At 33.6% G+C, this 19,533-nt stretch overlaps 1 protein-coding gene and 1 long non-coding RNA gene across 2 annotated transcripts; both read right to left on the minus strand.

The window, feature by feature from the left end:
* Positions 1–7,265: 7,265 nt before the first annotated feature.
* On the minus strand, positions 7,266–12,615 carry LOC132910334 (putative transporter SVOPL). Its single transcript, XM_060965968.1, has 11 exons — positions 12,193–12,615; positions 11,880–12,098; positions 11,429–11,591; positions 11,036–11,157; positions 10,723–10,967; positions 10,315–10,457; positions 9,728–9,902; positions 9,514–9,628; positions 9,026–9,185; positions 8,789–8,916; positions 7,266–8,720 (listed from the first exon to the last, which is right to left on the minus strand). The coding sequence occupies exons 1-11, from the start codon at positions 12,257–12,259 to the stop codon at positions 8,671–8,673; spliced, it is 1,587 nt and encodes a 528-aa protein (XP_060821951.1). The 5' UTR covers positions 12,260–12,615; the 3' UTR covers positions 7,266–8,670.
* Positions 12,616–16,103: 3,488 nt separating this feature from the next.
* Positions 16,104–17,617, minus strand: LOC132910346 (uncharacterized). Its single transcript, XR_009658745.1, has 2 exons — positions 16,490–17,617; positions 16,104–16,420 (listed from the first exon to the last, which is right to left on the minus strand). It is a non-coding gene; the product is annotated as an uncharacterized LOC132910346 (long non-coding RNA).
* Between the last annotated feature and the right edge of the window lie 1,916 nt (positions 17,618–19,533).

The raw sequence follows: 19,533 nt of genomic DNA on the forward strand, positions 1-19,533 counted from the left end.
AGCGTTGTTAAGAGAGAGTCGAATTTGCGTTGACGAGAATTGTTAATTAATTATCTAGTTGCCTTAATTATAATACGTTGCTACGATTAGTTTATGTTAAATAATCATTGCTCTCTGTTTAATTAACATCTGTTTAATCCATTTGTTATTAATAAACTAATTATAAAAAATACAAATAAACTAATTATAAACTAATAGTTTATGATACTACACTATTTATTTCAGATGGATTGATCCAAATGAAATTTAAACTTGGAAAACCACACAGTGAATTTAGCTAAATTGCGCTAAAATTGAAAATTGAAATTTGAAGAAAAGTTCTAAATGATATATCGCATTAAACAACGTTAGCAACATTCACGCTTGCAAATAGGCGATTGATTTCATTAATTAAAATAGCAATAGCAAACTGTCTAAAAGAAAATAGAGCAAATATCGCTGTTGCATATTCGTGTGCCTATGGAAATACATGCAAAAGGAAACTAATTTTTATTGACATGCCAACAACTTGATGAAACGTAGTCTAACGTTCATCTAGTTAAGTTCTCGTCCAATGAATCGATTGATTATTACCTCGCTATTTCCTTCCGCGAGGGAATTCAGGGATTTCGTTGCTTTATTTTCACCGCGATCTCGCGTAACAAGTTTCTTCTCCTCGAGAAGCTTCAATTTTCTACAAAAAGAACAATTATTTCATTGATTTGCACAGTTCATACTCAACAGCGTTAACTGTCACTTACGATAATGATAGTCGCGAATGACTCACAACCTTCGATTAAGCAAATGTTACAACTTATCAAGCATACGACTAATTATGTAATTGCAAGCCGCGTTTACCTTCTGGCCTTCTCTGGTCACTAGGATTAAAAAGCTCCTTTCTCGGCTTGTTGCGTGCTTCGAGCAACTTGTATTTTACATCTTGCTACTTGTTTTAATTTTCTGCATGGAGGAATAACAGGTCGTTAAGGAAGCGGATTATTCTCAGAAAGATCTACAGTCTTACTTTTACGTTCTATTTAGTCGCCGGCGAGAAGATAGCATCAACTGACGTTTAATGCAACTGGCAATAAGCTCCACTAACCTTATATAATTATAAGTATTATATATAAATATATAATATAAATATTATGTATTTTCGTCCAGTCACGGGGAGACGCGATCGCGTTGTAGCGCGTCAACGGGAGTCGTAAATTCCCGTTACGATTATCCGAATCGACACCGCGAGTAGGGTGATCCCCTTATTTCGTTTGGGATAATAGGGGTGTTTGTTGTTGAGTATAACTGAAATCTACAGTTATATAATATAAATATATTTACACCAAATTACAACACTTAGAACGTAGACAGAAATGCTTTGACGTCGTCGTATCGTTTGACTTTGTCGTGTCGGAAAGTACAACGATTGACCCGCGGGTTGATAGAGTTGGCATGTTGAATACCAAGATCGTGACTTGTTAGAATAGTAGACTTGACTGTAGTAGAGTTGACTATCCGAGGAGTGTAAGAGCAGTAGACTTGACTGTCCGAGGAGTGTTTTTTTTTTTTTTTATTTTAAAAATCGTTTATTTTGCCAAGATTTGTTTTTTTTTATACATTTTTGAAATTCACAATAAACAATGAATTAGAGTAAAGTGTGTTACTCTAAGTGTGCAAAAGTACCGATACGCGACGGTACGACGTAGCCATGCTGTATTATGTGTCGTGGTTTTACAGTTGTTGTGTTTTTTTTTTATTTTTGTTTTTGGATTTAAGTTGCTGGGGAGCGAAGCTTTTGTGTATTCTTGTTTGTGTTGTATTTTTTGTCCTGAAACTTGGCCGCAGAACAAAACGCTTCGGTAGTTTACTTTTGTGCGCTGTGGGATGTTTGGGGGGTGGCGGGATGAGAGGGAAGGGGAGGGGGATGTTAAATTGGATTCTTTACAATGTTTACAGTATTTACAAGGTTACAGTATTTACAATTTTACAGTATTTACACCTAGGTTACACGGTGGCGGAATTGGTTTTGTCGAATTGGTGGTTTTCACTCGTATTTTATTATGGGTTTGGTATCCACCAATATTTTTTTGTGCTTTTCTGTGTTTTTCTTTAGTGTCTTTTAGGAGGAGGGCCATGTTGTACCTCCACCTGGTGTCTGCGGTCTGTCCGTTTAAGTTTTCCTCGTAGATTATTGTTTTTATCCCTATTTTTCTTTTTATGTGGTAAATTATCGGGATATTATTTTGGTCTTGGAGGTAGTTTTTTTCGTCTAGGTATAGGAACGCTTCTGGGGGGATGTAGCCTGTTGTCATTGTATTTTTGTAATATAGGTCATTTGGGTATAAGCCGCTGAAGATTAGGCTGTTTTCTTTTATTTTTGACGCTTGTGCAAAGTGATTTCTTGCTAGTTTTAGGATGTGACAGTCTATGCGGTGAATGTTGACTAGGTCGTACATTTTTTTATTTTTTATGTATCTTTTGTATCCGCTGTGTTCGGATCTGTAGGTATTCAGGCAAGCTCTAATGCATTTTCTTTCGAAAACGCGAATTCTCTCCATTAGCGAGGCTGGTATGTTGTACCAGATTGCGCAGCCGTAGGATATAATTTGTCTGATTAGCGCTTGGTAGCATAAAATTTTTACATTGCTTGTCCGAGGAGTGTAAGAGCAGTAGACTTGACTGTCCGAGGAGTGTGAGAGCAGTAACAGACCCATCTCGTTCTATTTAGGAGGAAAGCTCAATGTGGGTGTACCTTTTTTGAACTAAGAACGCGGATTCGTTGTTCACATTTTTCGGTAGAAAAGTGAGGGTAACGATCCGCGATGCCCATTGGTTATAGCCAATGTTAATAAACAAAATACGAGGAGAAAGTCTCCTGCAGATGTGGCTCATGGGTGTCCTTGTTCCTGGGAAAAACTAGCTATTTCGCGGGGCACACCTGCTTTCTCCGTAATTAGCAAGAGCGTGCAACAAACCCAAGGACCGTTCAAAGGACTATCCATAAACCGAAAATACTTATGTGAATAGAAGTTAAGCTAAAAAGATTCAGTTCGGAGAGGGACGTCGCACGGACCATCTCGCGCGACGTAACATATTATATATAAGCTCCACTTTCGGCTAACCTGCTATGTGCGGGAATACTGGCACGGGAGAGGGTTAAAGTTGTTTGAAAGTAGATTAACAATATATAATGATTTATTTAAATCTTACTCGATTTCGATATTGGCAATTGACTGACGGATATAAAATTCTTCGGCTGACAAATGATGATTCTTCGATAGACAAAATGATAACTGACTCTTCGACAGACAAAATGATAACCGACTTTTCGATAGAGAAAATGATAACTGACTCTTCGATAGACGGACGAATAATTATTATTGCTCGATAGACGAACGGTAATTATTCTCATACTGATTTCTCTGAGCCGCTACATTTACATCCGTCAGAGATGAAAAAACGTTGAGGTCTTTCTTTTAAAAATGTTTGGGAAGATCCCCAAGGTTTGTTCAACTGCCGACTTTGTTTACAATTTAAATTGTCTTAATATCGTTATAGAAATATAATTAGGTAAATATAAAAACATGTTTAGAGAAGTTTTCTAAGCGGCTTTAACTGCCTTTCACTTCATATTTGAAACATGGTTTCAAATAAACATTTTAAATTACCTTGATTTGAAGAAATTATCAATTTTACTTTCGCGCTGCGGGTCGCGGGACGTGACACTTACCATTCTCAGCTTTTTCAGTTTTTAGTCAAAAAAGATATAAACTAGCAAACACGAAGATGGCACCCCGCTGGGGGTAGCCACCCACATGCTATATTTATTTTTATTTTATTTTTTTTTTACCAATAAGATATAACACTTTACCAAATGTCCTTGAGGACAAATTGTAAAAAACCAAAATAAACTAAAAAAAAAAAAATTGTCAGGTGTGAGGAAACTTTATATGGCATAGCAAAGTTTATTAGTTACCAATATCTAATTTGTGTTTATTTCTCTTGTCTCTGTTGCCATTCATTATAAACATTACGTACTTAACTTGTGCAAATATCTTGAATTTTTCTTTTCTAATCGAGTAACGTTATGCTCGAGAATGAGTTCAGAAAGGATGTGAGCAGATTCTAATCATTCTGAATGATATCCAAGTTGGATGAATTGCCTAGCTATGAAAGTACTTACCAAAGTATATGTTTAACGAATATTCTATGATATTGATCCAAATGAAGAGAAATTTAGAACATCACATCTAAAACTTAAATTGCGTTAAAATAGATATAGATTTCTCAAGGAAGTTGTAAAACAGAAAGAAGTCGATCCAATTTCATCATCAGCGAATGAAATCCGCATTACATTTCGTAGTGACGGCACCGTCATAAATTAAAGGGTAAAGGCAGTACCGAAGTGCAGTCTTCAGCCGGAGGGCGGTCATTTTACACCTTTGTTATTGTTTCCCGAGGACATTCTCGGTTTCTTGCCTAGAGGATACTTCTTACTATTTCCATGAGAAACTGTCAAGCTTATTGCACTCGTTTCTTCGAAATGGAGTAAATAAATCCATACCCAGGGTGGTCCCTTGAAAAAAAAAAGGTAATTCTAATTGCATTTACAAAACTTACATGCAAGGAAAATATTTTTCTAAATCTCTTTAGATCTCCCACAGACTTCATACAGTCTAATACAGTAATCATTTATAAGCAAGAAATCTTCTACGAGCTACGAATCTACTTCAACTTCAAAAAAAAAAAAATTCTGTTTGAGATAAAGTTTTTTTTTTTATTTTATTTTGGTTTTTTTACAATTTGTCCTGAAGGACATTTGGTAAAGTGTTGTATCTTATTGGTGAAAAAAAAAAAAAAATAAAAATAAATATAGCATGTGGGTGGCTACCCCCAGCAGGGTGCCAGCTTCGTTTTTTTCTAAGTTATATCTTTTATGTGAGATAAAGTGTCCTTAAAATCCTAGTTGAGTAGCTTACTGTGATTGCACCAATAAATTACTTTTGCTATGTAAGACGTCTCGTGCTCTCACGATTATTTATACAGTGAGTATAAACTCTTAAAATTGATTACATTGAAAACTGATTGAAATATATAAATTAGGAATACAAATGAATAATAAAAATAAAGTCTATATTATACAAATCTTATTTTTGTAAGTGTTGAAGTGGTCACTACTTCTAAAAAAACTCTACATCTGGTCTTTTACTTAGACCTAAGCACTAGATTCAAATAAAATCAAACATACTATAAACACGTATTATCATAGTACCACGCCAGACAGATTTACTTAAAATTCTCTAACGAGAATTGATTGTAAAATAAATGTAAATAAAAAAAAAGAAATCTGGTCTTTTAGTTTTCTCAAGCACTGAAGCCATCGACAGCGTATAAACAAAAGATTGGGACAAAGACAAACCATAAACAGTAGGCGACGATGGCTTCAGGCTTTCAGTCATAGGGTAACACTGCTAGCGTGAGGATCTGGATCAACTCAATTATATTCCGACTTGTATTTACACTTCAATATTTAAAATATATTTTCTACCTTAAAATTTATCCACGTGTTCCTTTGTTTACATACATCTAATAACCCCAACAGCAAGATGTATATTTGAAACACAAAGGAAAGAGAAGAGAGAAGAAAGAAGGGGAAACGATGAATACGTCGATGATTCGAGGATTTTGCGGGAAGAGTTAACAGTATCGAGGCAATTCTGATGCGACTGGCTGCTGGCGGCCGTACCCACGCCGTCCGTTCTATTTCTCCGGAAGAAAGAACGATCGAGCGAATAGCAACCGTGAAATCGCGATACGTCTTCGTGTCCGTAAAGAATGATTAGAGGACCGTGGGCCCATCTACGCGATCGCTTTCACAAGACACCCGGAGATGTTGTTTTATTCCCTCTAATTCGTCTTTGCGTATTTTCTGATCCCTCTGTCCAATCGATGACTGGTCAAACTCGAACCGTTATTTTCTCAGGGGTGTTTTATGACTAATATTAGATTGTTGCATAATAATATTGTCTTTTTACATTTCACAGATATTTTACATTTAGGAAGCAGTCGGTAGTTGTTTTCATTTTATTATATTATTGATTATTTCGAAACATTCATTATGCAACAACCGGATAGTTATTTGCATATGTATAAGTAGTAGGTTTTTTTAAAATTATTGAAAGTCAAATTTTATCTACATTTTATCACAAAATGTATAAAGATTACTCCGAAGTCAAAGTAGAAATTTAAGAAGAATATTAGATTGTTGCATAATAATGTTGTCTTTTTACATTTCACAGATATTTTACATTTAGGAAGCAGTCGGTAGTTGTTTTCATTTATGTATTATATTATTGATTATTAAACATTCATTATGCAACAATCTGATAGTTACTTGCATATGCATAAGTAGTAATTGAAAGTCAAATTTTACTACATTTTACCACATCAATAATATATAAAGATTACTTCGAAGTCAAAGTAGAAATTTAAGAAGAATATTAGATTGTTGCATAATAATGTTGTCCTTTTACATTTCACAGATATTTCACATTTAGGAAGCAGTCGGTAGTTGTTTTCATTTTATTATATTATTGATTATTAAACATTCATTATGCAACAACCTGATAGTTACTTGCATATGCATAAGTAGTAGGTTTTTTAAAATTATTAAAACTCAAATTTTATCTACATTGTATCACATTATAATATATAAAGATTATTCCGAAATCAAAGTAGAAATTTAAGAAGAATTCTTTAGTAAATGACGAGAGATAGCCATGTTATGTACAAGAGTTTTTCCATGTTGTAACAATATGGAGCTCTTAGTAGATGAACACACCAGAGAGAAAAACGCAAAAGCTATGCCAACACGTTTTTCCTCCGACACGTGCGTACGTCTGCACTCTTCCGTTCCGCAATTTATTCGGAATGCTGTCTTAGGCGCCACCTTGGGTGCTTCTTACACGAAACGCCAACGAAACGTATACAGCGCGAGTCAACTGCACATTCTACCCTAGCAATTTCTTTCTTCGTGGTATTATTGTGTGATACCATTTAAAGTCTTACATTCGTTACTTTAGGACAAAGAAAGTAAAGTATGCGGTTGAAGTGAACGCATAGCTGTAAACGAGTTCCCCGAGCCTCATTCTGCTTTATTTAAAAGATAATATTGAGAATCAGTAGCGCAAGGGGCACAGTATTTGTTCAAGTAAAACAAGATTAATTTCTTTTTACGAGTAGCATTTATTGCCATTCGTATCCCGTTAGTTCTATTAAATTTAATCTAGTTATCCTTTAAAATATTCTTTTTATTTTATGCTACAAAGATCGTAACTGTAACGTATTAATTGAACTAGTAAATACAAATAACATCGAATTACAAAAGTGTATTATATGAAATTCTCTAGTAATTCTTGTGATCAAACTAATGATACAACTCATGCATTAACATAGACATAATTTCTTAAGCATTTCTGGCAAATTACATTGTTCAAAAATACACGAAATACGTACAGTACTATACAAAAATATATAAAATATCTAAAATACAGTATTTATTATATTTATTGAAGCAAATCTTCTCTTACATTCTGTTTCTTTAATTGTAACAAAATTCTTCGCAAAAATGTAATCCTACACTACTATCTGCAATCTATTAGTAAACATAAAATGTATGCATGAGATTTAAATGCACCAGTTTACTGATAGATTATCGTTTAAGTAAACTGAAGAAGCAAGAAGCAAAATCAAATATCAAGCATCATCGCTGCATCTCGTGACAAAATAAAACGTCACGTTGCAATCAATTCGATACCTTGACTTTCTCCCATTCTTCCATTGTAATACGCGCGGTAAGTTTTATGGACACGCGTAATTACTCGATCAACGTGGCTAGCGCGAAGGTGTCGAGATTCCGGGCGCGCGATAAAGCCGCGTCCACACGAAACGCCGGCTGAACGGAGCCGTTGTACGCGGGGGATCGAGAAGAACGAGCATGTGGGTGAAGGCTGTAGCGTGGAGGGCTCTCCAGGATGTGTCGAAAGTGAAACCCAAGGCCCCCGTAGCAGCGTCGTGTTCACGCTGGGCGAGGAACGCCGCGTTCGTCCTCGACGCGCTCGATCATTGTTTTAAACTGAGATCGATCTTCTCCTGAAAATGTGACCGTGAAGAGTGTCCAACTGGAAACATCCCACCCTTCCATTGTCTAACAAACATCGTTGTTGTTTTTGCCTGTATTCGCCTTCGAACGTGTGCTTCCTTGCTTCGATAGATCCTTCTTTCTATTATCCTCTTATTTTGTACGTTTCGTCTTATTGATATCATTCATTTATCTATTTATGCCTTTCTTCAATTATCCGATACTCCTTATTTTTGAAATATTCAGAGTTGTTGAATTTTCTTACATTTTTGATCCTTCTAAAATTTGTTTATTCTTAATGTGAATATTATAGTCATCAGAGTCTTAAGAAAGGTATCGTGGTTCGCTTTGGAAATTTTGATCATGTTAGAATGATTCAAGGATGAGTATACGTGTAATTCCTTGGTTTAGTGTTGGAAAACGAGGTCTGTAGGCTATCTGAGATGCGATTTAGTATTCGTAGTTAGAGTATATGTATGTACGTAAAAACTTCTGTATTAGCAAGTTCTTTGAGAGAAGCTTACATATCGTAACACAGATTTACATATTTCTTATTATTTAGCTTTTTTGGTCGACGGAAGAAAGCACGTTAAAGTGGAGCAAACTACAATGAAGAAGAGTTATAGTATTTTTAAAAAGAAACACGTTCGACAGTGGGAGAGCGCAACTTACGTAATATCAAGCACGCCAACTGGATCATGGGTGCCAAGCATCCTTGAGCCAGTAAAATTGGGAAGAGAAGGTTCCCAACCACCGACCCTATTCTTCCCACTGACATCACCAGACTCACTGCGATCGCTCTAATTTTAATAGAAGATTTTAATTTAATTTTAAATTCTGAATTTTATGTTCCTATGGTAATATCTTAGTTAATGTTATTATTTAATTGGTACTATTGTTATATCTAACCTTAGAGAAGTTGGAAACATAATGACGGTTGCAGCAATAATTATATTTAGGGTAGTGTTTGTCAATCCAATGAACAAACTCGTCAGAATTAGTGTTAGTAATGTGTCAGACGACCAGTTCAGACAAACTATGCATATAAGTGCTACTCCATAAGAAATATCTGTAATTGTACGTTAATACTGTCAATTAAGCGCGTAATTATCATTAAAATGATACTATCAGTCAATGTGTAAATATAATACAATAGCGTATAATACACTGATTATTGGAATTGTATAATGTATAGTGAAAAATTTGTGGATCCCTTGCAAAAAGGAACCGAAACTGGGAAAACTTCTTGTTTCTGATTAATATTAATATTTACAAAATAGCTCAAAATGAATGATCTTTCGTACAAAAGCGAAATTATTCGGCGTGTGTCATAAACAGTTGGAACAATCGAGATTTTACCATAATTAGATTATAAAATTTTCATTATAAATACTTACACAGTAAGATTTTGTAATTCAAAATATTGAGTAGAAAGCTACTCAATAAAATAAGAATACCTCCAAAGGCAGTTACAACGATCGTATTCACATAAACAGACTCACTCACGACAATCTAGAAAATTCAAAGATTATATAATCAGAGAAACACAAGGAGAAATAAAATTTACTGAGAGGGATGATGAAAATATGTTTGCTAAGTAGGCTGCCCCACGTTTGTACAGTTCACGTTCTCTTCAATGGCTGCGGAAGTTCCGTCTACGACAGAGAAGAAATCCAAGATCTCGCAAAATGTCGATTTATGTCCTTCTGTTAGATTATAATTCACTGGATCGAAATTTCCTAGTATCGTGAAAAGTTGAGGTTGCCACATACGAATCGTGTTGGTTCTGTAAAATGAAAAACGTAAAGAAATTTACTTAATATCAATTTGTATTCTCTTCTTCCTTGGAATGTCGTCCTTTGATAAGATTGTTTCCTCACTGACGTTTCGTGGATTTTTGTACGATTACTGTTCTCATATCAGTCTTGATAAACGTCACCTCTCGATTTCTTGTCTTTTACGTGTTACTGAGAACAGCAACGCGATGTCAGTATTTATAGATAAAGCAAATAAGGTCGTTCGTCACAAACATTGTCATTCTGACAAAATGAATCGATTAAAAGTTTCATTCTACTAACTACTTTTTAACAACAACCCATTTGCAAAGTTCCTTGTCACACTATTACCGATCACGGTAATTGTGTTTACTCCAAAGTTAATGTAATATTAACTCGGCCAAAACATTAAGAAATACTCACGTGTACATTGAACCAAATTGCATGACCGTGACCAAGAGAATTCTATTTAAATGTGGACTAAAGAAAATTGCCTTCCTCTCTATTTTTCCATCGTGGTCGTTATCACTTCCTTCTTTAGGAAGTTCATTTTCTAAATATTGTATCTTAAACAGAGAACATTTTAATCATAAAACAATGTAATCCAAATATGTCTATCGTATTTCTAAAAAGATGATCGTAAGGTTTTTGCAGCACTGTTCACACTGATATTCTTGGGACGAATGATCATTTCTAGAAACTAGCTAATACCAGTACAAAAATTTAATAAATATATTTATTTTAGATATCAAATAAAGAAAAATGTAATTCGTAGAACATCACAAAAGATTCGGACATTTAAAAGCTGAATAAATTATTGAAACTTCTAACCGGATATTCTTCCGCCGATTTTCCCGTGTTGATGCTATAAATCATCTTGAAAACTTTCAACGCATCCTCCATGTGACCCTGTGACATGAGAAACTTTGGACTTTCCGGAAACAGGAAGAGACAAATAACGCCGATCAATATTGGCATTCCACAGACGGAAAGAAAAAGTCTCCAGGAATTGTAGACAAACGCACCGTCCCACAGGACGATGGACCAGCGTTGTGGAATGATGATGAACGCCAGCACTACAAGATTTAGCGATCTGACATATAAACAAGCGTTTTATCTTGATGTCAAGTCACATATACCACACCTGCGCTTACGATATGTCCAGATGTAATGGCAAAACCGACGATCAATGAAATTCTTCCTCTTTCTTTTTTTCCATAAAATTCGGAAGTGTAGGCCACGATGGAAGCATGGGGACCGCTTATTCTAACGTAAAATAACTATTACACTATGTGTATTCATGTATTTGTGAGAAACTTAAATGTAAAAAGTAATTTAAATATTAAAAGAAATTATAATATTTTATACCTGTTGCAATATTTTAAAAAAGAAACAAGTCTTAGTCAAGTCCTAATTGTTTAATTACGTCAATTAAAATTTGACCTTGCATTGTTATCCGTAATCCAATAATTATTTTGAATAACTCGAATTGACAATTAAAGGTTCAAATAATTTAGAATCTCTGTTATAAACTCACATGAAACCACTAAGGAATTTGAAAGATACAAGCATCCAAAAATTCTGTGAAAACCCTGACAGGAAGTTACAAATACTATCAGCTAGACAGCCATAAAGAAAAACGGCTCTCCTGCCCTTAGCATCCGCTATGTAACCCCATAGAAAACCACTAGAAATCATTCCTAAAAGTTTCAAATAAATGCCTTTAACATATATTCTTATGGACACTAGGATTTTAGATTTAGCGTACTAGTTGGCCCTGTTCGAGCAAAAGTAGAATAAAAACAATCTGTAGCGACCAGTAGTAATGATTTAATCAAGTAACTAGTCGCTCACGTGATTGACGTTATCTATATACTTATACAGTATATAAAATAATCTTGATCATGGTATTTACTTGTGTAAACAAATATATCAAGGAATGGACTTGCGATCATCGCAACAAAATCTTTTTGAGTTACAATACAAACCTATGTATATGATGGCATTTAGCACACCCTTCTGAAAGAATGTCATTTGCAAATCGCATTCTGCAGACGGAAGAATCATTGCGATACTGGAACTGTCGATACTGGTTGCCCATGATACTGGAATAATCGTCAGTAGGAGAAGATACTGAAATTTTCCATAACCAGCTGCGGCAATGGCTGTCTCGAAATCCGCAGACCTTTTCTTTTGGCTCGCTTCATCTATTCAACGTACATGAGATAAAATGTGTTTTTAAGAAGCGTACGAAGAAGAACGATACGATTAAATAAACTGTTCTCTACGAGAAAAACTTACTTGAATCTTTTCTATGCTCTTTGGTAAACTTATCCGGAACAGCAATGATGCTAATTCTATGTGGCATTTTTATAATTTTCTACGCTGGAAATAATTCTTATTTGTACTAGATGATTTCTATTATGGACCTTTCTCTGAATTTTGCATCTATCAGTGTATACGTTTTTCAATTTCACTTTGTCGGAGAAATGTATCGGAGACAGTAACGCGCGTCTCCTAAAACGGCTTAAATTAAACGAACTGATGAAAGCCATATAGAGTGTTGCCGTAACACGTGCATTGGCTCAGATATTCACAAACAGTTTTATCTTTTATGTAAATAACCGTCAGCAGTTCATTACTGGCATTACATATCGAATTAAGTTGTAAAAGCGTCGTTCGGTTGATCAACTAAAGAATAATAAATGTTATAAAAGGAATCAGCGGTTTGACCTATTTCAGAATATTAACATTCGTTAATTCTTTTTTTTTTTTATCTTTTTTTAATTAAAACTAATTTAATATACGTGCAGAATTCCAGGTGGACGATTAAATATTTATATTACACTACTTGAGTACATTTTTACATTATTTTTACGAAATATACATAAACTGGAGATAACTTCTGAACATTTATTTAAATTGGATCACAGTACAAATAGAACTAGCACGGACGTAATGTGAGCCAGCATCGCGCAACTCACGAGGCTTTAATTATACAATTATCTTTTTGCTCTTGCACGACAAGTTATTAGGGCAAAACCCATCGGGTTTAAACAGACGATTTTATCGATTAAATTATTCTTTTCCGTTCTTTGAATTTGCTATTCGAGAAGAAAAAATAATATAATATAAAGAACATTTATTAGAAATTTAAATTTAAATTAAATTTTAAATAAAACACGACAAGTTATTAGGGCAAAACCCATCGGGTTTAAACAGACGATTTTGTCGATTAAATTATTCTTTTCCGTTCTTTGAATTTGCTATTCGAAAAGAAAAAATAATATAATATAAAGAACATTTATTAGAAATTTAAATTTAAATTAAATATCAAATAAAACACGACAAGTTATTAGAGCAAAACCCATCGAGTTTAAACAGACGATTTTATCGATTAAATTATTCTTTTGCGTTCTTTGAATTTGCTATTCGAAAAGCAAAAATAATATAATATAAAGAACATTTATTAAAAATCTAAATTTTAATTAAATATTAAATAAAACAGGACAAGTTATTAGGGCAAAACCCATCGGGTTTAAACAGACGATTTTATCGATTAAATTATTCTTTTCCGTTTTTTGAATTTGCTATTCGAAAAGAAAAAATAATATAATATAAAGAATATTTATTAAAAATTTAAATTTAAATTAAATATTAAATAATACACGACAAGTTATTAGGGCAAAACCCATCGGGTTTAAACAGCTGATTTTATCGATGAAATTATTCTTTTCCGTTCTTTGAATTTGCTATTCGAAAAGCAAAAATAATATAACATAAAGAACATTTGTTAAAAATTTAAATTTAAATTAAATATTAAATAATACACGACAAGTTATTAGGGCAAAACCCATCGGGTTTAAACAGACGATTTTATCGATGAAATTATTCTTTTGCGTTCTTTGAATTTGCTATTCGAAAAGCAAAAATAATATAACATAAAGAACATTTGTTAAAAATTTAAATTTAAATTAAATATTAAATAATACACGACAAGTTATTAGGGCAAAACCCATCGGGTTTAAACAGACGATTTTATCGATGAAATTATTCTTTTGCGTTCTTTGAATTTGCTATTCGAAAAGCAAAAATAATATAATATAAAGAACATTTATTAAAAATCTAAATTTTAATTAAATATTAAATAAAACAGGACAAGTTATTAGGGCAAAACCCATCGGGTTTAAACAGACGATTTTATCGATTAAATTATTCTTTTCCGTTTTTTGAATTTGCTATTCGAAAAGAAAAAATAATATAATATAAAGAATATTTATTAAAAATTTAAATTTAAATTAAATATTAAATAATACACGACAAGTTATTAGGGCAAAACCCATCGGGTTTAAACAGCTGATTTTATCGATGAAATTATTCTTTTGCGTTCTTTGAATTTGCTATTCGAAAAGCAAAAATAATATAATATAAAGAACATTTATTAAAAATCTAAATTTTAATTAAATATTAAATAAAACAGGACAAGTTATTAGGGCAAAACCCATCGGGTTTAAACAGCTGATTTTATCGATTAAATTATTCTTTTCCGTTCTTTGAATTTGCTATTCGAAAAGAAAAAATAATATAATGTAAAGAAGAATAAATATTTTTAATTCTTATCATTTTCTTCCTTTTTCTTTATCATTCTTCCCCTCCTTTCTTAAATGAATGATTCGTTAATTGAAACAACAATGCTCTTGCACTTATTTTTGCAAACATTACAAAACATTACAAAAGAACACGTTACATTTTCTGCGCCACCTTGAAAAGATGATTTCAACGACCTTTCTCTCTTATCGGAGATTTTACGAAACATATCTAACGATTGTGTCATATAGCGACACAGTAAATCATAGAATATATCGTATGACAATAAAAACATGTTTAACTACGTTGTGTTTGTTCAGATAAATTTTCATTCCATATGGAATAGAAACGCATGGAATTTTTGAATCTATGAATCAAGCTCTCCAAACAACAGCTCAAACAGGTCTGTAAATTAAATACTATAGAGAAGTGATGATGTTATAATAACTATTTCTTATGACTTACGATTTACGTCATCTTCTTGCGATGATACTTCTTATAAAAGTTTAAATTGAACATTGATCATGGGCTTATGTAATCGATCAGGCTTCTGAGAGGCTCAATTGTATCATAATCAAGGCAGAGCAAAAACTCGAATATTTTCCGAAATCAATTTCCTCGAAGCAAGAGGAACAGAGCAGGAAAACGAGGAGAGCGCCTTGTTCGCCGTAATTAGCAATGCAGTTAGTTAACTTCGCGTTAACGATCAACAAATTGGTGGCCATTCCTTTTAACTCGTAGTAACTTACACGCTTCGCGTACTTTGACAGCAGCTTTTGTTCCTTTGTCTTGCGGCCGATACAGGAAATATCATGTCCACCCTGACCTTACGTCCGCGATACCAGCCAGATACTCGTTGAAAACGACCGAAACTCCTGCGAAGCTAACGGCCATTGTCTTCACGGGAATCTCGATTGGCGATGGTCAAAGAATCCAAGTACTCGTAAAAATTCCATCGTTTCATAGATTTATTGTCAAATTTCTACTCCTTCCTTTTCTCCGTTTCTTAAAACAATTACTTCCTATTGGATACTTGATGCTCCTCTGATAGTAGCTCTGGTTTTGATTAAACGACTCGTAACAAAAACGGCCCTTGTCCATGTTTGCCTTTTTCTCAGGAAATTGGAAGAATTCTAACGTCTTTAATTGTTAATTAATACTCGTATTTTATATTTTTAACATAATATTCATCGTATTATACAACTCGATAGAGGTTGTTTTTGTAGAACTATTTAACTTTAATTTGACAATAAATAAAGACGGAACATTTTTCACAATCCATATACGCTAGGTGCATTATTACGTAAAAAAGAAAACAAAAGTTTGGAAGCCGTTTCTGTTACAAGCCTCTCAATTGTCCAACATTATCCAAATCTAAAAGAAAATTTCATTTCCACTTTTTCTCTTTAATAGGAAGTCTAATTAGTTTCGAAACGGCAAGTCTTACCAACATCTATTTACCTAGTTTATGCGAGTTCGCATTCTAGGAATCATCGCCTGTAAACATGAAATCTGATAGGCGGTTAATGAAATTTACCTTTAGCTCTTCGTTACCGTGATCATCAACTCAGAATGCCTCTGCCAAGCATATTATATTAATACGCTATTTTATACTCGCAGCATAATTAGCTATTACCTCTTTGATCTTTATTCAAACACCATTACATACCAATATACCTTCTACATCAGTTGATTGATAAAATATCAAACATAAATATTACCAATACATTCTACGTATAACAATCAGGAACAAAATCGTTTGATTTTATCTTCCATGTGAACTCTGATCAACTTCCGGAAAAGCATTAGTATTATTAGAGTCCGTAGCAGAAAGACACTTGTCGGACGAAAGCTGCTGTTGGTTCTTCATCCGTTGCTTATTGTAGTCATGGCTGGCTTCTCTCGCCTGTCGATATTCCAACGAGCTCATGTACTCCGCCACCTTGATCGCGAAAGAGGGAAAAGAGTTACAAGGTCAGGCCGTATCGTAAGAACACAAAGCTCGTCTCACCGAATTAATTAAAGTTTCCTGTTTTTAAGGCTCGTCCGAATCGACGTTGCGTGACAAATGGCCTGGTTTTTAGGCTGTTCGACGCGACGCGAGAAACGAGGGCTCCGTCGTTGTTCATACACACAACGCATAACATTGCAATACATACGTATTTGCACGGATAACCACGTCTATAGTTGATCCTTTTACCGAAGTAGGGTCATTCTTGATTAGATATCGACAGCTTAATAATCGAGCTGATTGATCTCGTAACACTGATACGGTCAATCAGCACGGAATATGCGGTTTAATGCGAAATAGCAAGAACACGTTTGATCGAAAACACATAGGAAACGATACGTTCTTTTCTTCTTTCCTCCTTTTCCGTTCCTTTTCTTTCCGCGGCTACTATCTGTGTTATACAGGATGTTTCAGAAAATCGATGCAGAATTTCAAAAGTATATAGTTTTGATTATAACAGAGGAAAGTCTTAATAAGCTTTGGTTCAAACATCATTAGTTTCGTTAAGTATGTATAAGACCTTTTCAACTGCGAGATTGTAAAAGCATAAGAAACTTCATTGCATGTTTATCGTGCGTAAATCATTAGATTAAGCGTAATAAACACATCATTATTATATAATTGTACTGATATCGCTCGTTGTTGGTAACAGTAATAAAATAATAATGCTTTTCACTTTAGTATTATAGCATTCGTGCGCGTATATTTCACAATTATATCATAATTTACGTTTACATTATTTAACTAATTGCAATGAGAAAACATGCTGATACGACTGTTACAATGAATGAATATCATATCGGACATCGAACATACGGTAGCTCATGAAATTATTTGTATCATGTGTGTTACATAAAACACTTTAAAATTTCCTTGTAATTAAATATCTCGTGCCTTCTACGTACATTTTCAGATTAATGTCAAATTTTGTCAACATAATCATGATAGTCACATCTCATTATATTGCCAATGAAATTTTTTAATATTTTGTATGTCGGATTATCATTAGGGTTAGGGGCGTGTAACGAATCTTTCTTTGGATTAGACATTGTTGTTATGCAAGAGCGAAAATATTTACTAGTACAATTATGATTATGACAGAATTTGACAAGTAACCGTGGTAATGAGATACTCTGGATGTGAATGGCAATGAACTTAGACTCAATAACGAATCCACGGTCAACGGGACGACGAATGCGATTTCTTGCACTGATTGCTGATTCACGATTCGGGTGTGACTCAACGTAGTTGTCCACAGTACAGGTAGAACTTACCTGACTTAAACTCAGTCCAAGTGGAACTGTCCTTATACTTCTCTCTCTCCGTACTTCTCTCTTCCCCTCGAGTCGATCTTTGCTTTTAAGGAGAGCTATTTAAATACTCCATATCTATGTTAGATACACGTCTCTCCCGTGACCGTAGCTACGTTTAAATAAACAACTATTTCTCAGTTTTATTATTTAAGTACAGTTATAATAAAATGCCTGGACTTGGGGATTTTTCCAAAAATTCCAAAGGAAAGGCCCCGATTTCCTTTCATCTCCGACATATATAATACATACAATATACGTATACAGAATTTATAATTTATAATTTTTAATTTATAATTTTTCAAGTACTTTTATGAATCACTGTATGCTATAGACAGAGATAAATAATATGAATTTCGCTGATGAAAACGCCGTATAACTTCCTCATTGGACACATACTTATTAAATTTTACTATATACGTACTCCTGCAGTTTGAAGCTAACTTTCGGAAACATCCTGTATGGCTAACTATTGCGGATCTACGCGCGTTCCTATACGAACATTATCGCGTTTTTCGGTTTAATTCGCATACTTGCCATTTAACCGCGATAGATTTTCATTTACTGTTTGCGATCTCTCAGGCATCGAGGCTAGCGGGATTCGTAGCGGTAAAGGACGATTAATATAGGCAGAAATCGTACGCCGTGATAATTGGTTTTTATCCAGAGGAAACTCGGCCAGATACGGGAAGAACGATAATGCGTTATGCAATCGATGAGAAGGTTGATATTGAAGAGAGTAGTGCATCTCCCCGGTGATAAAGTGAAAAACTAATCGATTCACGCCTCCGGCTGATCACCAGACATCGTGTTATCTTATAGAGCCGTTAAATCAGGTCAAAAATATACCTGTTCGAATTCTAAGAACGACTAATTGCCTTATATCGAGAGCAACTACCGTCACGCTTCTCTTTAGTAGACTAACGTCTGTTACTTAAAGCCAAATCGATCGAAAAATTCGTGAAATAAATTCAAAACCTCCGTTTCCTGTTGTTAATTAAATATCGAACCGCTGTTTGGCCCAGTTGTATGTACATACTACTACTAAAAAGTATTCGGATACTTAGCTATTTTTGACAAGATGTATTTTAATTAGAAAATTAAAGATAAATTGAAATGATTTTAATCTTTACCTAAGTATAATAATATATTGTAAAGGGATTAAATTAGTTTTCAAAAGTCACTATTTAATTAATCTTTACGAACTAGTTTGTTACTCGTACACTCCTTATGCTTAAATCTCGCAATTTCTGAGTTAGAAATCAAATCAAGAAGAGTCTTTAAAGTTGATATAAAAACTTCGGATATTTACCTAAATATTAATGTTTAAATAGTAGATGTGTTTAGTAATATACATAATAAATTTTAAAATATATTACACTTGCAACAAATATCTTGTTATTTCTATAGAAATATTCAGATTTGTTTTTCTAATTTAATCAATGTGTTTAGTAATATACATAATAAATTGTAAAATATATTACACTTGCAACAAATATCTTGTTATTTCTATAGAAAGATTCAGATTTGTTTTTCTAATTTAATTAATGTGTTTAGTAATATACATAATAAATAGTAAAATATATTACACCTGCAATAAATATCTTGTTATTTCTATAGAAAGATTCAGATTTGTTTTTCTAATTTAATCAATGAGTTTAGTAATATACATAATAAATTGTAAAATATATTACACTTGCAATAAATATCTTGTTATTTCTATAGAAAGATTCA

Source organism: Bombus pascuorum, chromosome 9, assembly GCF_905332965.1.
Source record: "Bombus pascuorum chromosome 9, iyBomPasc1.1, whole genome shotgun sequence".
Taxonomy (NCBI): Eukaryota; Metazoa; Arthropoda; class Insecta; order Hymenoptera; family Apidae; genus Bombus; species Bombus pascuorum.

What these genes read in the sequence shown, in the direction of transcription:
- LOC132910334 (XM_060965968.1), bottom strand. Translation starts at nt 12,259, where the DNA reads ATGCCACATAGAATTAGCATCATTGCTGTTCCGGATAAGTTTACCAAA. An exon ending in TGGACATATCGTAAGCGCAG is followed by an intron (nt 10,968 to 11,035) that starts GTGTGGTATATG and finishes TAAATCTTGTAG; the next exon opens with TGCTGGCGTTCATCATCATT. An exon ending in GAATTACAAAATCTTACTGT is followed by an intron (nt 9,186 to 9,513) that starts GTAAGTATTTAT and finishes GTACAATTACAG; the next exon opens with ATATTTCTTATGGAGTAGCA.